At 50.4% G+C, this 23243-nt stretch overlaps 11 protein-coding genes across 11 annotated transcripts; 7 read left to right on the top strand and 4 right to left on the bottom strand.

The window, feature by feature from the left end:
- Window positions 1–363: 363 nt before the first annotated feature.
- GT037_001542 (transcription initiation factor beta subunit) lies at window positions 364–1155 on the top strand (the record flags this gene model as incomplete). Its single annotated transcript, XM_038926589.1, has 1 exon — window positions 364–1155. The coding sequence occupies one exon, from the start codon at window positions 364–366 to the stop codon at window positions 1153–1155; it is 792 nt and encodes a 263-aa protein (XP_038789881.1).
- Window positions 1156–1702: 547 nt separating this feature from the next.
- Window positions 1703–3610, bottom strand: GT037_001541 (uncharacterized protein; the record flags this gene model as incomplete). The annotated part of the gene is made up of 1 exon (XM_038926588.1): window positions 1703–3610. The coding sequence occupies one exon, from the start codon at window positions 3608–3610 to the stop codon at window positions 1703–1705; it is 1908 nt and encodes a 635-aa protein (XP_038789880.1).
- A 429-nt stretch (window positions 3611–4039) lies between these two features.
- Window positions 4040–6733, bottom strand: GT037_001540 (uncharacterized protein; the record flags this gene model as incomplete). The annotated part of the gene is made up of 6 exons (XM_038926587.1): window positions 4040–4221; window positions 4277–5001; window positions 5065–5170; window positions 5399–5748; window positions 5804–5919; window positions 5975–6733. Coding segments are annotated over 6 exons (2238 nt in total), but the record flags the coding sequence as incomplete, so codon positions are not given.
- Window positions 6734–7949: 1216 nt separating this feature from the next.
- GT037_001539 (magnesium-dependent phosphatase-1) lies at window positions 7950–8637 on the bottom strand (the record flags this gene model as incomplete). Its single annotated transcript, XM_038926586.1, has 2 exons — window positions 7950–8315; window positions 8368–8637. 2 exons carry the CDS (start codon window positions 8635–8637, stop codon window positions 7950–7952), a joined length of 636 nt encoding a protein of 211 aa, XP_038789878.1.
- A 491-nt stretch (window positions 8638–9128) lies between these two features.
- On the top strand, window positions 9129–9386 carry GT037_001538 (uncharacterized protein; the record flags this gene model as incomplete). Its single annotated transcript, XM_038926585.1, has 1 exon — window positions 9129–9386. The coding sequence occupies one exon, from the start codon at window positions 9129–9131 to the stop codon at window positions 9384–9386; it is 258 nt and encodes an 85-aa protein (XP_038789877.1).
- Window positions 9387–9821: 435 nt separating this feature from the next.
- On the top strand, window positions 9822–11223 carry GT037_001537 (uncharacterized protein; the record flags this gene model as incomplete). The annotated part of the gene is made up of 2 exons (XM_038926584.1): window positions 9822–10470; window positions 10523–11223. The coding sequence occupies 2 exons, from the start codon at window positions 9822–9824 to the stop codon at window positions 11221–11223; spliced, it is 1350 nt and encodes a 449-aa protein (XP_038789876.1).
- Window positions 11224–11846: 623 nt separating this feature from the next.
- On the bottom strand, window positions 11847–13421 carry GT037_001536 (uncharacterized protein; the record flags this gene model as incomplete). The annotated part of the gene is made up of 1 exon (XM_038926583.1): window positions 11847–13421. One exon carries the CDS (start codon window positions 13419–13421, stop codon window positions 11847–11849), a length of 1575 nt encoding a protein of 524 aa, XP_038789875.1.
- A 1538-nt stretch (window positions 13422–14959) lies between these two features.
- GT037_001535 (uncharacterized protein) lies at window positions 14960–16304 on the top strand (the record flags this gene model as incomplete). The annotated part of the gene is made up of 4 exons (XM_038926582.1): window positions 14960–15109; window positions 15165–15269; window positions 15318–15501; window positions 15550–16304. 4 exons carry the CDS (start codon window positions 14960–14962, stop codon window positions 16302–16304), a joined length of 1194 nt encoding a protein of 397 aa, XP_038789874.1.
- A 494-nt stretch (window positions 16305–16798) lies between these two features.
- Window positions 16799–17532, top strand: GT037_001534 (uncharacterized protein; the record flags this gene model as incomplete). The annotated part of the gene is made up of 2 exons (XM_038926581.1): window positions 16799–17473; window positions 17527–17532. 2 exons carry the CDS (start codon window positions 16799–16801, stop codon window positions 17530–17532), a joined length of 681 nt encoding a protein of 226 aa, XP_038789873.1.
- Window positions 17533–18393: 861 nt separating this feature from the next.
- Window positions 18394–20145, top strand: GT037_001533 (mfs transporter; the record flags this gene model as incomplete). Its single annotated transcript, XM_038926580.1, has 6 exons — window positions 18394–18562; window positions 18617–18854; window positions 18925–19057; window positions 19108–19140; window positions 19228–19482; window positions 19543–20145. The coding sequence occupies 6 exons, from the start codon at window positions 18394–18396 to the stop codon at window positions 20143–20145; spliced, it is 1431 nt and encodes a 476-aa protein (XP_038789872.1).
- Window positions 20146–20571: 426 nt separating this feature from the next.
- Window positions 20572–22335, top strand: GT037_001532 (carboxypeptidase s; the record flags this gene model as incomplete). Its single annotated transcript, XM_038926579.1, has 1 exon — window positions 20572–22335. The coding sequence occupies one exon, from the start codon at window positions 20572–20574 to the stop codon at window positions 22333–22335; it is 1764 nt and encodes a 587-aa protein (XP_038789871.1).
- Window positions 22336–23243: the final 908 nt, after the last annotated feature.

Here is a 23243-nt window from a genome sequence, read left to right as displayed (position 1 = left end):
GAGGCATTCTCCAGAGTCGCTCGACGAGTGCCCAGACAGAAAGGATACAAAGGAGGGAGGGCGGTGTTGACGCGAACAATTAGCGAGTCCACAGGTCAAAGTCGCGAGATGCAGTTGTTTGACGACGTTCGCGCAGGGGCCAGGCTCTAGCGCGGCAGCCTTGAGGTCATAGCACATGTCCGTCTTTCTCCCCGACGCTTCCAGTCGACGTCTTCGCCAACAACACCTTCACCCACGCTCACTACCGTCCTACTACTCCCAGCAGGGCGAGACTTTCGCTTGCGACTCTTTAACTAGACGCCGCACGCCCCGACCGCCGACATCGACATCTCCCATCCACAACTACAACCAACTACGCCAACCATGTCGTTCCTCAAGGCAAACTCGGCCACGGCCATGAATGCCCCTTCACCCACACCCTCGTCCTCGTCCGCCAGCGGCAAGCGCAAGCGTCCTGCCGATGGAGCGCCCCCGGTCGTCTACTCGCAGCCGCAGGACACAGGCACCGGCGAGCATGTCTTCACGCGCCTCACCTACGTCAACGACTTCCTGCGCGAACGAAAGGACAAATGGCACACCTTCGATGACATAATGGAATATCTCAACATCCAGCCCGGCCACATACAGCGCGAACAGCTCCGCCAGCTCATGCGCGCCGACAACCAAGGCAACAGGATCAGCTGGGACGCTGCCAACGAGCGCTACAAGTACAAGAGCAAGCTCAGCATCCACGACCGTGCACAGCTAAAAGGCCATTTCCAAACGCAAAAGTCGGCCATGGGACTTCAGATCAAAGACCTCAAAGATGGCTGGTCCACCGTGGCGGATGACATTACAAAGATGGAAGACAAGAAGGAGGTGCTGGTGCGACGCGCCAAGGACGGCGTGCCAAAGACCGTCTGGGGCAATGATCCCTCTCTCATGCTGCCCATGGACCCCGTCTTCGCAAAGGCGTGGCACTCGGTTCAGGTACCGGATAACCCTGATGAGTTGCGCAAGGCCCTGTTAGCCAACAAATTGACGGCTGCTACCCAAGCCAAGGTCATTGTTGCTGCCCCTACGACCAAGAAGAAGAAGGGTCCTCGTCGTGGTGGAAAGCAGACCAACACCCACATGATTGGTATTCTCAAGGATTTCTCTGGAATGAGAAAGTAAAATATTTTGCTTTTGATGCATAGCGAAGGCGTTTGGAGGTTTTTTTCCTTATCAAGGGCGAGGGCATTTCCTCTGCAAAGCGGGAAGACTGTTGAAACTGAATCGAATTGGTATAAGTCATGTACATTATGTGTTGTTGTTTTTGCCTACGATTACTCTCACCACTACATGAGAAAGCATGTAGCCCAAGATTGCAACTCTCTCTTCAAAGTTTGCCAACCTTAGACCAAACCAATGTTACGACAAAGTACCATCAATTTTCAAGTTAATGGTCCCACCGTCCTATTATATCTTTAAATGCAACGTTCTTGCTGTGCCTGTAACACTATCGAAACCGAACCCGACACCTAGGTTGTACAGTAAAGCCTAAGGCTAAACACGACAGCGAGAAAGGGAACAAAGGACTAGGCTAAAGCAGCTTAATCGTGCTTATTCAGGAATGCTTTAAGAGCTACACTCGACCCAATAGTCGTACAAGATCGTATCATGAACCGAAAGAAAATTCGGTTTTGGTGTCTCTCCCCGTCCTCTACACGTCATCTGGGTTTCAGCTAGCCACCGACTTGGAATATAGTATAGTATCCTTACCGCGTCCTTTCCAGTACGGCTCTTTCTGCAGCCGCTCATCAACGAACCGTTCAGGGAAGCCGAGATCTCTGCTAGCCTCATAGCCATACTCCAAATTGCGGATCCGAGAATCTTCACTTGATCCCCGTAGTTCATATACCACACTGCCGGCCTTACGAAACATCTCGTTCTCTTCCTCGAACCTGACCTTCATGTCTTTGAGTATTGCAGCGAGATGTTTCTGCTGTGTTGCGTCGATCCATACCTTTGCGCATTCTCGATTGGTGCCCTTAGTTGCGTTTGGCTGCCATTTAGTATCCGACTCCCATTCAATATCTTCGTTCCAGCCCCAAAGTCGCTCGATGGTAAAAGGACTGCCTTCATAAAACATGTCACACAAAATGACAGTAGTTTTTATTCCCCTAACGGCGGCTAGCTGGCAGATCAATGCTAGTTCGTCGAACCATTCGTCCTTCCAGTGCAGCAGAGGGAATTCGATCCGCAAGAGACGCAACTTGGGGAAAGCACTCCACTTGTTCTGCACGACAAGATGAAGCGCGGGAAGTAGACAATTCGAGGCGAATGGGAAATCTCCGTCATGCCCGCCAACCCGAGTCTGGTCATGGGTCCTCGTGATCCAGAGCTCTTCTAGGTTTCCAGGTAACACAGACCAAAGTCGCTCGTGAGAAGAACGTTGCGTATTGGCTTGGCGAAACAGTGTCCTGTGAGACCATATATATAGAGGAGCGACTCTAAGGCGCTTCAGCGCGAGGAAGGACTTGAATGAGCATACCACAGGATTATCGCGAATTCGTTTGTCATGATAGAGATAGGCACTGTCATAGCTCAGACTCAGTCCTTCCAGTGACTCGTAATGCGGCTGCAGGCTCTTCATAATTGACTGGTGATCCGTACCACACCAAGACCATGATCGATCGCCAATCTCGTAGCTAAACGTCTTCAATTTCCCGGGTATGGTTGCATCCATCATAAGCTGGAAATGGTCTTTGTGTAGTTGGGAGCGACGCAGTTCGATATATTCCACCTGGCATGATCGAGGTTGCAGCGTTGCGAACGGATTCTTCGGATCCTCCAAATCCGGAGGATCACCCATGTCCCCAAGCCTCCATCCGTATATAGAGCGGACATTGGGCAGATGGAAGAAGTTTGCCAGATGTAAGGTGTAGTTGGAGTACCTGCGCACCGGCCCTGTGAATCTGACCATGATGTCGATATGGTCTGAAACTGCAGGCAGTTGTACTACCTGCGATGGATTACTCGTAACTCTTCTGATCGTTTCCCTTGTGGAGCCGCAAGGTGATCGTACCTTTTTCATGATCTTAGGCCACAGTAAACGGAAATCAACGTGATCATTGCGCGACACCGGAGATACCGTCTTTGAGTCTGCTGGGGCTTTTCCAGTGCTAACCCTGAAATCCAGTCGTCGTAACTTAGGAAAACAAGCGAGTAACACTGCCATGATAGCATCCTCATTCTCGCCAGATGAAATCTTACCATAGAGTTCGTTGGCCTCTTCTTCGCTAGACGTAAATGCTGCACTCTTGGCCTTCAAGACGTTCTGCACCTCTGTGTCTTTAAGTCCAGGCCACGACCAGTCACGAGACTTCCCTTCGGTCCTTGCCCATGCATCAGGTACGATTAATGATTCGACAAGAGCGGCGTGGGCTGGGGAGGTAAACATCAAGTACGCGAGGGCAGGAAGATGGTGCGTCTCCTTCAGATCTATCTCTGAGTACAGAAATGGCGTGGCGATGCGGTTGAAGTCTCTTGAGGTTAGGCATAGACTTGGGAGAGAATCGCGAGGAGCGAAAGATAGTACTTGTTCTAGTAGCTCCGTGGGAAGCTTCTGTTCAACTGAGGGTGACATGATGGTAACACCAGGTATGAGGTATTCGTGAAAGCGCTTTGCGCGAAAGGAATGACGAATATAACAGCAGGTTCATTGTACGTTCTGATGAATCTAATGTCGCTCAAGGCATCCACATGCAGGGCGTATTGGAGGCCTGCTTGGTATCTAATGTTAGCGTCGTTGACGTGACGTCACCACAGCGTCCTCCAATCCTACAAGCGACTGCTTTCTATTACCAGCCTGTTTTGATTCTCATCTCCTATTGGCCGTCACAGATTCAGGATAAATCAGCAAGGCGTACTTTCAGGTTTATGTATGATTGTACATTGAACCCGAATCGCCTTTTCTGTACAAGACCGAAACGCTGGAATCTGCCGACCATCCTAGAAGATACGTGACTATGATCCACCAAGTTAATTACATCTTCTAGATCACTCTTCGCATAGACTAATCAGTGCGAGTATCGAATGGCCAGCCGACAAGGTCGATGTTGAGTAGCCTGCTAGACTCAATTTCTTTGGCACGAGACTTGAGCTCGTCGATGTCCCAGTTGCACCACAAGAACTTTCCTTTGAGGAATCGGGCCTCTGGGGTCGCAAGCCAGAGATTGAAGCTTGCCGGGAGAGTGACTAGATGACGAGCTGTTAGTTTCACCGTATTGCGTAGTGTAAAATTAGATCTTACCATCATCAGTCTTCACATCTTTGAAGCTGTCCGCACCGCCGACTCTGAGGTTCATCTCAGTTAGGACAACGCCGGGCTGGGTATGGAAGACACTGAGGTTTGGCTTTGCCAGAAGCACGGTATCCCATAAGCGATAAACAGCCATCTTGGCAACGCAATAGGAGGCGAAGGCATTGTTGAGACTCAAATGAGCACCCCAAGAGTTGATGGCGATGACATGAGCATCTGGGGCAGCTGTACGAATAAAGGCCTTTGCGACCCACAAAGAACCCTCGAGGTTGTCGGTAATAGCTCTGAGAAACTCGCGGCCGTCGACATCCGCGAAATTATCCTTCGACCCAACAGCTGCTGCGGCGTGAATGAGTGTGTTGATCTCGCCATCCTTGGCGAAGTTGTCAAATGCAGCGTTGACCGAAGCCTCATCGGTGACGTCGGTGCTCTGGATGAAAACAATGGTACCAGGAGATTCTCTCTCAATATAGGCTTTGTTCTCGAGTAGAGGGCCTTCACGACGCCCAAGCAGACCAATGCGCGCGGCACCTGCGCGAGCGAAGAAGCGTGCTGTCTCTCCTCTGATGCCAGTGTTGCCTCCACCCGTCACCATGATCGATTTGCCTTTCTGAGAGAGAGCTGCGAGGTTAGGATTGCCGGCGGGTTGAGCCGTATTATGCCAGCGCTTGACAGGCGACGGGAAGGGTGGAGTGCCGGAAACCATGGCGACTTCACTGAGCTATGTTGGGATAGAAGAGCTGGACAAAAGATTGGCTGCTGTGTAATCTGCGACTTACAACACTGGAGTCCGGAGTATGTGACTACTTGTCTTGGAGGGCATCTTTACGGTCTTATACTGAGAAATCTCATCGGAAATGGACATGTAGTGCTGCAAGTCATCATCTACACTGTGCTTGGGATACAAATTTGTTCCGTCCGGCGCGCGTAAACTCCGACCATGGTCATGGTACTCTCCGCCATACAACAATGGGCTTTCCATACGTGAAATTTTATGCTTGGATACGAATAAGTAGTCCTCTCCGATGGATTGTCGTTAGAGCGTCTCGGCCCTATCCCCATGTTCATACCGCTATGTCAGGGACGCTACAAGCATGATCAACCCGCCCATACCGTCCATACCAGAACACCACTCTGCCCACAAGTTTGAGCAACGAATACTTCTGTTGTTGTGAATCTGAGAAGCGGGTTCTTTATCTGACGGAGCATATGGTAGCCACGCGTCGCGGCAGGATAGCCTTCCCTGATCTAACTTGATGATCTCGCCGTCGACGGCCAACGCGTACGAAATTTGTCCCTGTGGCTCCGTCTGGCTCTGTGATTTCCAGTCTTGTGTATTTTTTGCCTCCCAGAGTTGCCGTTTCGCGGGCAAAGGTGCAATCACAAATTCTCCAGGCATATCGCACATAGCTGCTGGTTCAAAGAAGATGAGTTTGTTCAGGACGCGATAGATAACTGCAAGTCTGCCAGAGCAGTCAGCAAGTAGGGATGGAATGATAATGCCAATAGCTGGCGTACCTCCGCTGGGACTCTTTATAGACCCAGTCTTGCCAGCTGCTTTCAGATGTGTTGCGACACGATACGTAATCTGCATGGCATTCAAAGTCGTCATGAGACAGTTGTATTGCGATAAGCTAGGCAGATCGTTGTCAGAAAAGCTTCTTACGAAAGGGGATACAACAAACTTACAATGACGGCCTTCTCCAGAAGAAAGTCCACATTGTTATGCTCAGTCTCGCCCTCGTCCAGACGGATCAGCACATAAACCGAAAGAGCTTGCATAGCACCAAGCAGTTCCCATCTACCGAGAGTCTGGTTCTGACACATGCGTTCACATTCTTGCTTTACGTTGCGCCAGAAAAGCCTTCGGCTACCTTGTATTCCATTCGCCATCATGTGTATCAAGGTAATGCAGTTTTCAAGTGGCTCGTTTGTTGTACCTTCATCTGTGAATGAAACGCAGCTTGGGTGGATGAATGGGGGAAGAGTGCTTCGACGCAGCATTAGCGGGTAAGATTTAAGAGTGTAGAATAACAGACTGGCAGTTCTGTCTACTCCGGGACGCATATTTGGTCGTCGCATCATTGATCGTACATTCTGGTTAGGAATTGGTGGGATGGAAGAGCTCACCAGCCATGAAGCGTAATCCTGTCGCTGCCGCTGAGGAGCGGGTTGAGATTGCTCTTGAAATGCTACATCTGCTGTTTCCGGAAGTAACAAAGGCGGCGAAACGGGGGTCTGGCCAACCGAAGCTAGCGAATAAGATGGTGTTGCTGTAAGAAGATTCAAGTCAGGCGTAGAACGTATGAAGTCGTCAAAGGTCGCAGTGTCGTGGAGGTTCCACTGTATATCAGCGGACAGCATGGAGTTCTCATGGGCCGGCATCAGCTCTTGAATATCGTGGATCCGTTCGGGTGTTGTTGATACCAAGGTGTTTGTAGGATCTTGATCTAAACCATGCAGGTCGGGTATGTCATGCCGTGTTTTTACAGGGTTGCGTCTTTTCACTGCAGAACATGAAGGGTATTTGCACGTGATGTCTTTCCGGAGACAGCGTGAGCATGCTGGCAGTGCGTTGTCACAGCTGGTCTTGGCTTTTGCGCAAGCTGTGCATGATCTTCGTCTCTGTACTGGTTCTTTCTTGTTGGACCGACAGTAGTACCCATGACGTTTTAACGTTGACTCTTTGGGACAGTCAGTCTGCCATCTTTGGCTTCGTATACATGACAATCCAGCAAATGTACTGACGCTTCGAAAAAGGCTTCTTACACTGGCTACACCAGAGCACATGTGCCTGCTCTGCCATCGAGTGCTGATTAGCAAGCAGGGATATGGTTTGCTACCCGCTCAATTTGAGGTGTCCCAATTGTCACTTCTGCCCTATGAAGAGATAGGGATTGTCTTACGACAAAGCTTGATCGTGCTCGGTACTGGATTGGGACGGGCTGACAAATGCGCGAGCAGCATACCCCCACTTTCATCCTTCGGCCACTACAAATTGTAATCCCCGGTTCAGAGAGCAAATTCCCTAGGTGGTCTAGTGCTGAAATGGTGCATCGTGTTTCAAAGTCGTCAATAGACGGTATATCAGTGTCTGAAATTCCTTGAGAACTGCATTTGGTCGCGAGATTGTCGTTTGAAATGTTTGGAAAGAGGGAATAAGAAGAAAAGAACGAGCGCAGTATTCACGCGACGCTGGAGCGATCAGCGAGGTAAAACGTCCAACCCACACAATTGCTTTTGCATCAGGCTGGCCATCGGAATTTGAAACAACTATACTGATGAGGGGTTTCAAAACGATAGCAGACAAGGTGTGGATGAGCGTTGCCGAGAAATGGCCGCATAGGAGGCGTAAGGCTGCGGATGTCAAGCCTGCTTTTCATCTGGCCGTCACCACAGCGATTGAAGGTGCGTATACGGGACAGGAATCCAGAACACCAGTTGTTCTTGCCGGTTGCATAGGTGCGCCTTGGTACCAGTCAATAATGTGGTTATGGTGCAAGAGCAGTAATAAGATGTCATCTTGGAGCGAGCTTGCAGGCCGTGACGGCGTGGCGTCCTACTGGTGCTCAATCGTCCTGGGTGTCTCATGGGTATCTTGCTTCATTCAAATGGAAATACACTGGGCATTAGCTCTTTCTCAAGCACATAGAGCGCTATCCTCTCATCCCTCTAGCGCCTTTGTCCGGCCGTTCCTCTTCCTCCAGGCTTGCACACCTCTGTCAATCTCATCTCTCGTTACACCATCTCTTATAAGTTGCATAGTCACACCAAGCGCCTCTACGTTCTTATTTCTGCTCTCATCATCGAAGAAGAGCATATCCTCGTATTCGATCCCGCTGTCTCTGTGTATCCTCTCAAAGTGCGTCGTCTTGCTACCGGGATAGATCTGCATGTGATCGAAGTAGTCGATTGCGCGCGAGGACGACCCGTTGGGACTGGGTATCTTGAGGAGCTTGAGCATTTCGCGGCCGAGATCGGGGGCACTCGTGCGCGAGGCTGCGCCGATCAGGATGTTCTTGTCTTTAAGCTATGAGGGCGTTAAAACTTCCCATTGTATCAGCAGACGACTGTGTACTAACAGCTGCTAGTATGCCTCCCACGTCGTTGTAAAACCCAAAGCCCTCGCCATATCTGTCCTTTACTTTTAGGCCTCCTTCTACAGGCTTCAGCGGAGCTGTGACATGCGTGTCCACCCAGAAGGGCCATAGTGTGTAGTCGAGGTCGAAAACAACGATTTTAGGAAGTGGAAGTCCGTCTGTGAATGTGGATGGCCATTGGACCTTGTCTGGGAGCTTGGTGGTGGTAGTTGTGTCGGCTGACGCTGACGAGGTCGCGCTGCGGCGGGGCATTGTAAACTTTGGCGCGTGCGGTGACGGTGCTCTGAGCAGGAATGCCACGATGATTACAAATATCGTAGCTGTCAGGAAGCGTGGCAGAGCCAGGTTGGCATATGTAGAGTGGTAACAAAGATGGAAAGTGTGGCGCGTGTCGCAGAAAAAAAGGTGATGACGTAGACGCGTCGGATTGCCTCATTCGGCGCCCGGATACACTTCGGGGCACATCTCGAAGCCCTGAGCATGCATGGCCGTTATGATGTCGGATGTACCTCGTTGCGGCATGCCTCGATCGATCGTCGACAGCAGAAAAAGCACATGTACACCCTGACCAGAGGATCCGCTTTCATGACCGCCATTTCCGTCCACATGCACTTCGCCATCGTTGGCCGCCGCAGAGAAGCCAAATCCAGTCCGAGATACACACTGACATGTCGGTTTCGTTGTATGACTGTCTGAGGAACGAGTCACCACCCTGGACACCTTGGATGCCCTATACATAGTATATGTACAACACGCGGGAACTGATCGCCTCGACCGCTAGCGCAAGCATCCGCCAACTGCCGATGAACTCGTCGTCCGGGCTGACAAGGACCATCCTGAACCTTGTCTGTCGCGTCTGCAACCTTATTTCCAACTTTAACTGTCCAGAATGTCATTGCCAAGCGTATCGAGTATGGTCAAGGTCACGCGCGCGATGCGCTCAACCAGTCAGTGGGAGCCAGGTTATAGCTCTGGGTACGCTGCTCCTCCCACAATACTGATCGCGCACTTTCGAAACCAGAAAAACAGACCAGACAGGCGCGAAACACGCAGACATGCGAATGTGCGATGACGCTGGCGACGATAGCCGTCTTGCATGTGTCAAAGTGGTGCCGCGCTGCACACCTTCCGTTCTAGTCGTCCAGCCACTACCAGCCCCGCAAATAACGGGCAGCGGAAGGAATCCCGCCTGACTTCTGCCTGCGTCAACCTCTACACAGCTTTCTCAGAACATGTCGCCGTGATCCGACCACCAACTGGGCTTCGATGGCGGCGACCTGTGCTCGTCGTACAATTTCACACCGCGACCAGAAACAGCACCATTTCGTCACCACTCGGCAACCCGCAATTGCGCAAACTCGGTGCCTGCGAATCAAGGCGCGCCCCATTGAAATTCAGCGCAACAACGGGTGACACCACACCAATCAATCGCCACAATGACCGACTTCAATGAAACAAGATCACCCCTGACAAACGACAATGTCCAAGCATGGGCTCGTGCGAATTTTGCCGCGCCCTTTCGCGCATTACCGCGCGCTGCAAGACTGCATTGGATCCAGTTCGACGAGAGCTTCACCATCAGCAGGGCCATCTGGCGAGGCCTCGGTCGCTCCACCCACAAGCAGTTGCTTGTCATCGGCGGATATGCGCCAGGCCCCGCCGGCGACGACGATGAACCCATTGATCGCGTCACCGCCCATGTCCACGAGGATGAAGCCGAGGTCAGCTTTTATCGCATAACCGAATTGGATGACGGCAGTAGCGAGCTGCAAGCTGTGAATAGTACCAGTACTGTTGCCTTCCATGCGCCTTTTTGTGATGTTGGAGACGATATGGGGGGGTCCAAAGCCATCCATCGCGTGTCGGCCCTCATTCTTTACTACTTCTTGGCTGCTGGCCACGTGAAAGAGCTATGTCGGACAAGGTCGGATCCGACCATGTTTACCAGGAATTTTCGGGACGCGTGTTTATGGGTGCACAACGAGGGAGAACGACCATTGCTGCCGCCCACGAGAAAATCAGAACCGAGTACTCCTTATGAAAAGGACTCGATCGTTGTCCGGCCAAAACGATCATCCACCATCTGTATGTTGAAATCTATCGTTATCAACTTCGTGGTTATACTGACTAGAAATAGCTTCATTATCAAGATCCATGACAGAAGATATCCAAGCGCCGCCCATTAAACGCGCAGCAACAGACAGCCTAAATGTCAAGATCAAACGCGAACGCGACGAAGACTACACCGGAATCGCATCAGCCATTCGTCCCAAGAAGCACCCTCGACGCACCCTCAGTGAGCAGATCATTGTGCCCTCAAATCTCAAGCAATCAACCACAGCACCGTCACCATCATCGATTCTAAGTCCACGTAGCCCTGCGCCAGAGCGCGTTAATCGTGCACTAACAGACAGAATACAAAACCTCAAAGATGAGAATGCCGGTCTGAAAGATGTGAATGCCGGACTCAAAGCCTCTGTCAACGGTCTCCAAACAGAAAAAATAGATCTCCAGAAGCGCATGGAGAAAGAATCACATGCATACCGCGGCCTAGAAATGGAATTCGAAAGCATCAAGAAGGAAATGATGGCCATGAAAGAGCGGTTAGAATCTGTCGAGACGTCTGGCGAGAAGGTACGCGTGGAAGTAGATCGGTTAAAAACTGTCGAAGAGGCTAGTAAAGAATTACGGAAAGAGTTGAGGAACGAGGTGGAAAAGCTGAGAGGAAGGGTTGAGAGGAGCGAGAAGGAGGCTGAGAACGCAAAAGAAGAGTTGTTGGCTGTGCGGAGGGGCCTCACCAAGGAGTTAGGAGAGGCGGTCAAGAAGTGGGGTGCGTAGTCGAGGTGCGCTGTTTCTTTTTTATTACTTTCTGTTAGACGAATGATTTGGGCGGCGGTTTGTGGGCGGTTTGTACAGGAACGTGCAACCATGATTGATCTAGGGGGCATCTCTTTGCTTGATGAAGAAGCGGCATCATCGGCGTATTTTTCGGCGTCTCGTTTTCTTCTTCGATATAGCGCGTCGCTACTCGCAATTTCAACACCGAAACCAATACCAAAGCAGTATGCAAATCTCGGGCCCGCGCATGGCAATATACCGAAATCAATTTTCCTTGTCGATACTAACATTCAGCATACCCTTACACAACTACTGTAAATGATGTAAATACAGTAAGTCTGGATCAGAGAAGGTAAGAAAAGAATGGGAATGTAGGTAGTACAGCCACCCGGAACAAGTATACAGTCTGTACGGGTTCTTTTTTTTTCTGTTGTGTTGCATACATACTGACCACCCACCTACCATTTGGTTATACGTATTGTTCCAAATATCGTCTCATGGCATGTACCTCCACTACCATCCTTCTCTTACCTTTCTCAGGCTGCAATCGCAACAACGGTCCCCTTTCTCACTTTAGCATTACGATGCACGTTCCGCCTCAAGGGCTCAATCTTGGCGCAAAGTCATGGTCCGTCGACTACTCCTCCTCTACTATATCCCTTGCGATTGGCATTCTTATTGCGGCTTGACGAGTTTTTTGCTGCGTTGATTTTCGTGGAGCTGTTTCTTGAAGAGTCAGAGAGAAAGGTGATAGTGGCATGCTTGGAGGATGCGAGACCGGACTGAGGTTTGGTTAGGGCAGTATGAGTGGGTGTAGTATGTGTGGTAGTAAGGCGCTTTTTGTTGTCATTTGTGTTGCGGGAATGCGGTTCACGTCGTTCTTGGGTTGGGCGAGGGAGCTTGACCTTGACATTCGGAATGGTGGATGTGGAGATGGGGGCGTCGTCTTCGGTGTTGGAAGTCCACGAGTGTTCGGAGTGGCGCCGGGTGCTTGATTCTCTATCTGGTGTGTCGATTGAGGGGGCCTTGGAGGGAGCTTTGTAAGCGGTCAGTACCGAGGGGTTGCGATCAAGAATAGGCAACGATAGTGGCGAGGCAGAGGGGTTACTGGAAGGTATTTGGGCCTTGCTTAGTCCTAAGCTGGCCGCTGATGTACAGGATGACTGGGGGCTAGGTGATGGAGTGGGAGCATCATCGAGGTCGATGAGCAGATCTGGCATGTGGCTCGCACACCGAGTCGGTTGCTTGACTATCGCTGCTGGCGGAGTTAGGCAACCTGCTGTGGTTTGCTTAGTAGAGAGATCTCTCTTGAGAATACTACGCGGCTGCTGTACTTCCTCACTAAATAAATCGCGTCCCTCAGTGGCCCTCAGTTTGAGGGTAGATGGGTCAGGGAATTCCCTTGGTTCTGGTACTTCCCCTGCATACTCCGCATCTTCATTCCCAGCCAGCCGTCGCTGCATCCATGTGGGCGGTCTAGAAACGATAGCAGTTTTCTCCTTCCACCATCTCGGTATGCCTCGAACGAAGCCTAGTTCACGCAGCTTCTCGATACCAGGCATCTCGTGTTTGAATTTGCAGCCCATAGCCGCAAAGCTACATTCGCCAGTTTGGATCCAGTGCGTGCAGTACTCTTTCTTGGATGGATCAGGCTCGATGCCGGATGGATGGGGGAGGCGGTAACCAAGGCGTTTTGCATCTTTAGGATAGATGGATGCGAAGGTGTCGGTTAGCGATAAAGGACTTTCAAGGGTAATGCTAGGCGTCGGACGACGTTGATCTGGCGACTTCACAAGAGCTAGAGACTGAGCTGAATTTGCGACGGTTGGAGATTGACGGAATAATCGAGTAGGCTGATAGTAGTCTACAGATGTCATCTGCGGTCCAGCACGTACATGATGATCTGGTGCCAAGTATTGGGGGCTCGTAGTCGGACTGGGTTGGGTTAGGAAGCTGTTCGTTATTGGCGCTTGCATCGCGAGCGCTGATGACACCTCGTTAGTCTCTGAACAGAGTTTCCAGCCTTCGTCTGAGATTTGGCGATGGGTCAGCCGGCGCGGAATTCCTTGGAGTTGAAACGGTAGTTGATCTACCGGTACCAGTGGGACCATTACACTACCCCCCATAGCATCACTGCGAAGAAGATAGTATCGGAGCCCATCTAGAAGTGCGCCACTATTAGAAGGTTGGGAAGCCATGGCAATGAGTTCCAATACTGCAAGCAGAAAGGATGAATTTACAACTTGTTAGCCGTAAGTGGTTTCGACGGTGTACCTACTATACAGAGAAGTAATGACCGAGAAAGACAACTTATGGAAGTTGGATGCTGAGACCTGTGAGACAGTGTGGGTTATATCCCCAGGTGTGCGACTGTGTTTGAGACAACAAGCTCAAGTTACTGCGGGACGGCAAACTGTTTTCCCCATAGTGCTGTGCAGCCACCCGTGAGCTGTTGATGCGAAACATGATCTTGAGCATTGGACGACCGGAAACATGAAAACCACGATTTGATTGAGTGTTACCTGCGACTCGACCAGAAAGTATAATATGACAATTGAGTATAATCAATAAGCTTTGGAAGCTTGCGACGCGATCTTTCACAGCAAACTAACGGCTGTGGGCAGTCGTTTCTGCAGTGGCTGAAACAAGCTGTGAGACGAATGAATTGAAAGACAATCAGACACAATGACAGAAGCTTCTCGATTGTGTCTCCGAGGAATATAAACATAATGCAGAAGCGATGGCGTAGCAGTCGTTAGGTGAAATAGGGATACCTAGGTAATTTGCAATTTACGCGTGACCGAGCATAACGCATTAAGCTAACGGGTCGTAGGCTGCACGGGTACGTTTCCCGATTGTACCTACTCAGGGCACTGCAGCAACCATTCTTCGTAGCGCAAAGTATCGCGGTTGTGATGCAGTGAAGATGGCGCTTATGACGAGTGAACTACTAGATCGGAGAGACATTTTCTGGGACTGCCAGAAGTCCAGGCCTGCCAAGCTACAACCCTTTTCGCTCAACGGCTATCCCTGTGGAGATCACAACCGCGGCACGGCATCCTCCGTTTCGCCAAGATTAGCCTAGCCTCAACTCCAAAACACCAGACTGCTTCCACCAACGCTACTTCGTCGCGGCTTTTGCACTCGGCTTATCACCTTGGCAGTGACAGCGCGCGCTTTGTGTCATCTTTCATAGCCTCGAGCCGTGGTCGGGAGATGACGATCCCCACATTTGAACGGTTGATCTTGCCATGGGAATGGTAGAAGTTTAGACAAAGCTAACCATCAGAACCTATGTTTAGTGTTCCGGCAGTTGACATCTGGACCATACATGTCAAAACTTACTTGCATGATATTAGCCGTGTGGCGTTTTCATGGAGTTATCTCCGTGCTGTGGCTGGCAGCAAGATCACAGACTAGGAGCCCGCTATTGAATGTACCACGATTCGTCAACGAATGAAGCTCACAGGATGTCGGCACTGACTCGAGGACGAACGCGATCTCCGATAGTGGGTCGATGGCTTCGCATTGGTAACTTGCGGCAATATGCCTGGCCAGTTCGGAGAGTAAGCAGCTGGGACGACTATCAACGGTCCCTAGGCTTCAGGGTTCGTTAATACCGGAGCTTTTCTCGCTCCCCCGCTGATTACTCAAACAACTCTCCATTGCACGAAGATTGGCAAGCAACGTGTCGAATGGATGTGCGAAACCGGAACCGCTGAGCAGAGCCTGAAATATGAGCAAGGACGATCGCAGTCGCGAAGTATTCGCTGTGGCTGCACTGTTCTTCGTGCTCACATGGACGACGGTCTGCCTACGAGTTTATGTGCGAGCAATATTGATGAAGACATGGGGAAAAGACGACTCGTTCATGGTTGCGTCGCTAGTAAGTTGTCACACTTCAAATACATGTGGTTGGCTGTGCTTATCCAAATTTGTAGGCGGTCTTCACAGTGTACCTGCCATGTCAGATCGTCGCCGCGATACATGGTACTGGAAGGCATCGATGGGATTTGAGCGACCATGATCGAAAGACTGCACTCATGGTCAGTTCAACGTCATTGCTTAGGATTCTCGCGTCTAACTCAACACAGTTCTGGTACTTGTGTGAAATCTTCTACGTCATAGCAAACTGCCTGCTCAAGTTTGCTATTGGCTATTTCTACCTTAGGGTCGCCGTTGAACGCTGGCACATCTGGTGCATCAGATTGCTAATGCTAGGCACGGTACTATGTGGTCTGATTTACCTCTTTCTAGTCATGCTTCAGTGTCTTCCCAGTAAGACCTTTTCCGACGCTCACCTTCCGCACTTGCTGATGAATACAGTCTCTGCGTTTTGGCTGGAGCACCCAGCTTCAAGCAAGTGCATTCCAAGAGGACCCACCTTAGGCATTACCTACGCGCTTGCCGCAGTGAACGCACTCGCTGATTGGGGATTCGGGCTGCTCCCGTTCTTTATTGTTTGGGGCCTAGAGATGAGGCCGAAAACAAAGATGCTGGTTGCATCGATCCTTGCATTTGCAGCAATCGGAAGCACCGGTACAGTCATTCGCATGGCTTACATCCACACACTTGTGGAAGGCCCCGACTTCTTATATGCTACTACCGACGTTGCTCTATGGAGCACCATTGAACCAGGAATCGGAATAACAGCGGGGAGTATCGCCACATTTCGTCCGCTCGTCCGTCATTGTCTTTGGAAGCTGGGTCTCGGCGAAGCACCTAGGCGCGGACGAGGTCGTAGTTACTACCCTTCTGTCATCGGCCGGAAGCAAAAAGATCGTCGCGGATATCGACGCAGCTTAAGTCCGTCTGACCTAGTGCCTACCGAGCATGGAGGCATGACTTCTATACAGATCCATGGACCTGAAGATATAGACCTGGAGAACAATATCCCGCCGCCAAAGATTGTTGTCACAGACGCGGATCTGCCGCAACCCCCGGAAGGGCAAATCGTACATACCGTCTCGGTTCAGCAAGAATACGAGGGTCCGCCAAAACTTCACCTCCGTGACAGCCTCAGGAACAGCTTCACTCGTGGGAGTATTCTAAGCCTTGGAAAATTCCGTATACCCGATTGAGCCGTTCGAACGTGTTCTGTAGTATTTTCGGTATCCGAAGCCGAGCAAACGCGCGGTACGATCTTTTAAACGCACGACCAATTGACGATAAAACGTCAAGGTATCGTGAAAGACACGTTCTCTCAAGCATACAGCATGGCCTTCACTAGTACGGCTAGTCGCCATATACGCAAACTAGCGTCACCGGACCGGTTTCCAGAAGAAAGTGAGAGAGACGACGGAGCGTGGCGTCATCTAGATGAAACACATTCACCGACGCTGATTGTGATTCATGTCATTCACAAGATGTGTCTATACTAACCATTTCCTGGTTCCTGGTCTCGGTCCTGCAGCTTTTATCTTACCACCTTAATCTTAACGAACGTCGTCTAGCAAGCCGATCGTACTCTACCATCCCCTGGCGTGTTCATACGAGTTTATCGTACAATCCTCGCAATCTCAAAGCTCAATCTACTCCAAAGACAGTTTCCAGCTACTTTTGTAGACAACTTCCGATGAACGAGAACGACATAGCAGCGCTGCAACTCAACAAAGACGTTATCGCGGACGCCATCACCATGACCAACATCGAGCGTTTCCTACATTTTTTACAGCACGCCAAGTCGTTGGTAGGGCTATATGGACCTTCTAGCAAGCAACCCAATACAACGGTTTTCGCGCGCTATGTGAGGCCGCCTCAGCATCCGAAGCCTCAAGATCCATCGTTCGACACTCTCGCCCTCTCCTTCGCAGCAGCACAAGATTGCACATATAGCGCCCAACCCGCTGGGTCAGGGAAGGAAGACCTAGACCTCTTCACACTCCTGTGGGACTGCGCAGTCGTGGTCCTTGAAGAGATACTCGCTAGAGGCTCCCTTCCACAAGAGTCTTTCCGCTGGGGTATCTTTGGTCTTTCCGCTGGATACATGCATCCGCCTGCTCGCGATGTCACCGCACAAAACGTCTTTCTGAGTAATAAGCGCCGACTTCATGACGCGCTGAATGTGTTGCCTTCTTTAAATCGAGAGACGAGCAGCGAGTATGTGGTAGGCGAGAAGAAGACTACGGCTTTGCTCACACGGGCTCGAAGGGATATACACACACTAGGGCATATCTTGTTACACGAGTACAGGCTCAGTAGCTGGAGGCGAGTGAGGTGGCTACATACGATCGCAGTTGCGGAGAGGTGGGTTCGCGCTTTCGGACTGAAACCGAAGAGAGAGCTAGGCGTGTTGATAAAGAGGACTAAAGAGGTGGTGTATGAAGTAACGAAACCGCCAGGGAAGAGGGTATTACATAACAACCTGAGGTTCGGATTTCCTGATGTTAGCGCCCAGGATTCACAAGGCGTCATGGATGAAAGGTCAGAGCGAGAGAGGTGTGATGAGAGGACCACTTCATGTACAGAAAGACGATGTCAAATTACCTAGGGATAAGTAGATTAACCAATCTATGCTGGTATCCGATAACGACTTTCTACTGATAGTAGTACCCTTCCACTCTCTATCAGTGTAGTGTGCAGTCCACCTATCTTAGCAACCCATCCATCACGATGCGGAAACGCTAATCCATGTGTAAGGCGGTCTTCACCACCAGGTCAGAAGCGCGAATGTCTATTTAGATAAGTAAACAGCTTGAAAAGGCCAGGACTTTGCTTACTCGCTCAACATGTCTTACGTGTGGTCTTCAGCGGATGGCAACGCGGTCCTTCCGGATCTATACCAGAGGCGGCTAGTACCAGCGATCTACAATCACGACATACCACCCCTCGATTTCGTGTACAACCAGACCTCATAAGCCCTTGCAACATTCCGCCATGTTATGCAACGATGCCGAGGAAAGCTGGACCTGTCAACATGCATCAGACCTCGCATCGAACGCGACATGCCATGCGCTCCAATGACAGCCCAGAATCATGCCTGGGTATGCGCATGAGCCCATGGTCATGACGCTGCGGCGGCTTGAGCTGCTCAACCCACGTTCTTGCATCATCCCAAGCTACGGAGAATTCGAGAATAGCGAGTTGATAAGTAGGCGTTAGTGCCCGGCTGTCGCAAAATGGAAAAAATCATCTCAACATCTCTGGTCCGACTCCAGTGCGACCATTATCATGGCATCGGAGAAGCACAACGCGCCTGTCGCGTCCGACTCATCTGACAGCGATGTAGAGGTTGTTCAGGGTACAATCAACGAGAAGAAGTTGCTAAGAACACTGGATCTGAGGTTACTTCCCGCGGTTTCAGTGCTATATCTGTTGAGTTTTCTTGATCGCAGCAATGGTGCTATACGCCCTACCCACAACGAAAGCACCGTATACTGACCTATCTCTCCAGTCGCCAACGCCCGTATCGAAGGCCTCACGGACGACCTACATATGACCGGAAACCAATATCTCACTGGTCTTACACTGTATTTCATCGGTTACGTACTATTCGAGATTCCATGCAACATCATTCTCAAGCGAACTACACCCAAATTTTGGCTACCGACACTCACGCTGGTCTGGGGGGTTGTCGCAACATTGATGGGTGTCACACAGAATCGAGAGGGCTTCTTTGCCGTGCGTTTCTTGTGAGTAGTTGTTGGGAAGTACTTGGCGTACAAGCAATGCACCAGAACAAATGGGCTGACTTGAGAACAGTTTGGGTGTCGCTGAATCCGGACTTTTTCCAGGCGTTGTATACTACCTTTCGATGTGGTACAAAAGAAACGAACGCCAATACCGTATCTCTTTGTTCTTCAGCTGCGCTTCACTTGCTGGAGCTTTTGGTGGAGTATGTTGTGCCCGCATCACAAGTTTGATCGCTTGTACTGACCGCTTCAGATCCTAGCCTGGGGCATTGCGCATATGCGCAACGTTGGCGGATATGCTGGTTGGAGATGGATTTTCATTCTGGAAAGTATGCTTATCCGAAGGTCGTTCTTATGCTAACAAACCATATAGGAGGGTCTTCTAACGATTGTGATCGCGGTGGTCGCATATTGGTTCATTTCCAATTATCCCAACACAGTCAGCTGGCTCAGTAAAGAAGAGCGAGCCTTTGTACAAGCGCGTCTTAAGGCTGATAGTGACGCGACAAATGACGAGAAGTTTTCATGGGCTGAAGTGCGGGTTGCAGCCAAGGACATCAAGATCTGGTTGTATGCCTTAGCCTTTCATACTATGAGTCTACCTTTGTATACTCTATCACTGTTCTTGGTAAGCCAGCCGCTTTGCACTACTGAATGCGTCAAATATTCCTGTCTAACAGTAAGAAAGCCAACGATTATTCGGGATATGGGTTACTCGTCAGCCCAGTCTCAACTTCTTACCATCCCACCTTATGCGGTTGCGACAATCTTCACAATTTTCTGGGCAATACTCTCTGAGCGCTATGCCCGTCGTGCACTCTTCATCCTCACGACCTCCACCGTTGCGATCATCGGATACATTATCCTGCTCGCGAACACCGATCCTAAGGCACGGCCAGGTGTTTCCTACGTTGGAACCTTCTTTGCCGCTATCGGAATATACCCGTCCGTCGCATTGATCCTCTGCTGGCCTGCAATCAACGTAAGTGGACAGACAAAGAGAGCGACCGCGAATGCCATGCAGATCAGCATCGGCAACTTGGGAGCAGTGCTGGGTACGCAGCTGTACCGCGCGAATTCCGGGCCGCGATACGTTCTTGGGCATAGCTTTGCACTTGGGTATTCATGTCTGAATCTGGTCGTTGTCGGGGCATTATTGGTGGTTTTGAAGAAGGAGAACAAGGAGAAAGAGAGGATATTGCTGGAGAAACCAGATACTCGCGGTTTCCACGACACAGTGGAGGATCTGGCCATGGGTGATCGCCATCCGAGATGGAAGTTTCAGGCTTGATGGAGTAAATAGGTGGCGGCGATGTTGAAGAGTGGGGGCGATAAACACTGATGGGAATTGTACGTTACATTCTATGGGTATGACGCCACAGTGGACACGACTCGGAGGTGGCTACAGTGGAGCTATCCAGATGAGAATGATCTCTTTTTCATTTGTCACAGATGGTGTCAGTTGCGTTCCTCGAGAGCGCATCAATTGCGAAATTGTAGCAGTTTGTGATGCAATTACACTCTGAGCACACGATGACAGGGAAGTAGATACGAGTGTTTCGACGACCCGATAATAATACTGCAGTCCGTGAATGTACCTTCCTGATTGAGATTAGTATAGACGTACTACTCCGAGGTCGGTTATCCCCGCGTAATGTCCATAACCAGCGCTCCGAGCTCTAAGCTTCCAAGCCTTCGACCTTCAATACTCATCACAATGGCGGCCAATAACAAGGAAAAGCAGACATCAGCTGCAACTCCTCCAAAGTCGTACAGGCCATCGTACAATCGTCAATTCATCGGCAGTGCTGTCTTTTGCTTGGGAATTTTGGCTTTCCTACGTCATACAACCGCCCCCATCTCGTCGTCATGGCACCTTCCTCCAGACTTAAGCAACGCCAAGTCTGGAGCGCAATGCCCACAAGTCGAACCCTTGTTCCCGACAAAGAGAACGAAAGAGTTGGATGAAATGGAGAGCTACCTGACATCGGATGCTTTTCGTGATGTTGCAATTAAGCGCCTATCGGGTGCTGTCAAGATTCCCACGCAAAGCTACGATGACATGGGCGAGATCGGATCTGACCCGCGATGGGATATAATGTACTCTTTCGCAGACTATCTTGGAAAAACCTTTCCGCTCACGCACGCGACATTGCAATTGGAGAAGGTCAATACGCATGGGCTGCTGTATACGTGGGCTGGCACGGATGCAAGCTTGAAGCCTAACTTGCTCATGGCGCATCAGGATGTTGTGCCGGTTCCGGATTCTACAGTCAAGCAGTGGACCTACCCGCCTTTCTCAGGTCATTATGACGGGAAGTTTGTTTGGGGTAGGGGTGCGAGCGATTGCAAGAACCAGTTGATGGCTATTTTGAACAGCGTCGAGGCGTTGATTTCCGCTGGCTTTACTCCTCAGAGAACATTGATCTTGTCGTTTGGATTTGATGAAGAAATCTCTGGTCGGGAAGGTGCGCAACACCTTGCGAACTACCTGGTCAAGAAACTTGGACACAACTCCATCGCTGCCATCGTCGATGAAGGCGCAGTAAACGTTGAGAGCTGGGGGGCAAATTTCGCAATCCCTGGTGTCGCCGAGAAAGGCTACGTCGACGTTGACATTGTCGTGCGCATGCCTGGCGGCCATAGCAGCATCCCTCCACCGCACAACGGCATCGGTGTCGCCAGCGAGCTCATCACTTTGATAGAAGCCAACCCTTACGAGCCTCATCTTTTTGACGAAAACCCTTACCTAGGTCTTCTCCAATGCGGTGCCGAGCATGCCTCAGACTTTCCCCGCCATCTAGGGAAACTGCTCGACAAGCGCTCTAAACGAAGTGCAGCATGTTCGAAGAAACCAACAAAAGACGCTCTCGCACTTGAAGCAGCAAAAGCGGGCCCGGGCATAAAATATCTCTTCACGACCTCCGTGGCAGTCGACATAATCCACGGTGGCGTGAAAACAAACGCACTTCCTGAGCGCACGCAGATAACGGTAAACCACCGCATAAACGTTGGTTCAAGCTCCTCGGATGTTAAAGCACACATCTCGTCCCTTGCAGCTCAGGTAGCGCACAAGTACAACCTCACACTGCATGCATTCAACGGCACAGAAACCCCCTCTAGCATCACTCTCTCCCACGGACCCACAATGCTAGAACCAGCACCCGTTACACCCACTTCTCTCCACACATCTGCCTCTAATAAGACCGTGACGCCATACCAAATTCTCTCGGGAACCACCCGCGCCCTCTACGGTAGAGAACTCCTTGTGAGCCCTGGTATCATGACTGGTAACACGGATACGCGTTATTACTGGGACTTGAGCGAGAACATCTTCAGGTATGGGCCAGGTTGGGATAAGGAGCAGGTTGGTCTAGGAAATATCCATACTGTCGACGAGAGAGTTGGAGTGCAAGCGCATTTGGATACCGTGAAGTGGATGTGGGGCTGGATTAGGAACATGGATGAGGCGGCTTTGTAGACATCGACGATTAAGGTTACTTAGACAAGAATTCTGCATGTGAGGGAAGTGGGTTGCGACAATTCGTAGTTGGTAATTACTGCTAGAAGCCAAAAGGGATTGCTTACTCACTTAGGTAGCTAACGATAGGTGATACTGTGATGACTTGACCAACAGACGATGAGCCACTGATAGTTACAATCCCACAATCGTTATTATGCTAAAGAAAATTTACATATATCAACAACTATATTGGCGTCAGAGTTACTCAAATATTGTATGATTCACAAACACTATACGTAACACAGAGCAGAATGTACATATAACATATTTGCGATGTTCCATGTGCACGAGTTGAAGCAACACATCATAATGTATACCATCGGATTGGCTTTGCCATTCAAAAGACGAGTCTCTCCAAGGATGCTGCCTCTGCACGATAGAATATGTCGTATTCGAATGCGATAGCAACCCATCCCATTATATCGGTCAGACTATTCGTACCTGAACACCTTGTGACTCGATCTTCATCTTCATCTTCATTCATCACTTATATGCAATTGATACGTTGGCCAATGCTGGCGAGTGTGCGATAGCTCTGGGTTCTAACTCGACTGTATTACACTAGGTGCTCACGTTCGGAACGGTACGAGAAGGAAGAATGTCGAAGGACTTTGTGAGTGCACAATTGGTGAATCGCGGCATGGATACTGGATAAGGAAATTGTCAATCTGCATCGGTCGAAAGTTGGAGCGAGGGCCAAGTGACTGCGTTGACAAGCACCGCTTGGCCCCTCTTGCCTGACGCATCGATGAAGCGCAGTATTGCCCCTGGCACGAAGCAACTCTAGGACCTTGCCCAACAGCGCGCAGGTACTGCAATGTGCAGTATTAGATCCTTTACTCAACTAGAAGAAGAGATATAGGGAA

This window comes from Alternaria burnsii, assembly GCF_013036055.1.
Source record: "Alternaria burnsii strain CBS107.38 chromosome Unknown 750, whole genome shotgun sequence".
NCBI classification, from domain to species: domain Eukaryota; kingdom Fungi; phylum Ascomycota; class Dothideomycetes; order Pleosporales; family Pleosporaceae; genus Alternaria; species Alternaria burnsii.
The sequence above is the reverse complement of the archived record's forward strand: the minus strand, read 5'-3'. Positions and strand labels throughout refer to the sequence as shown.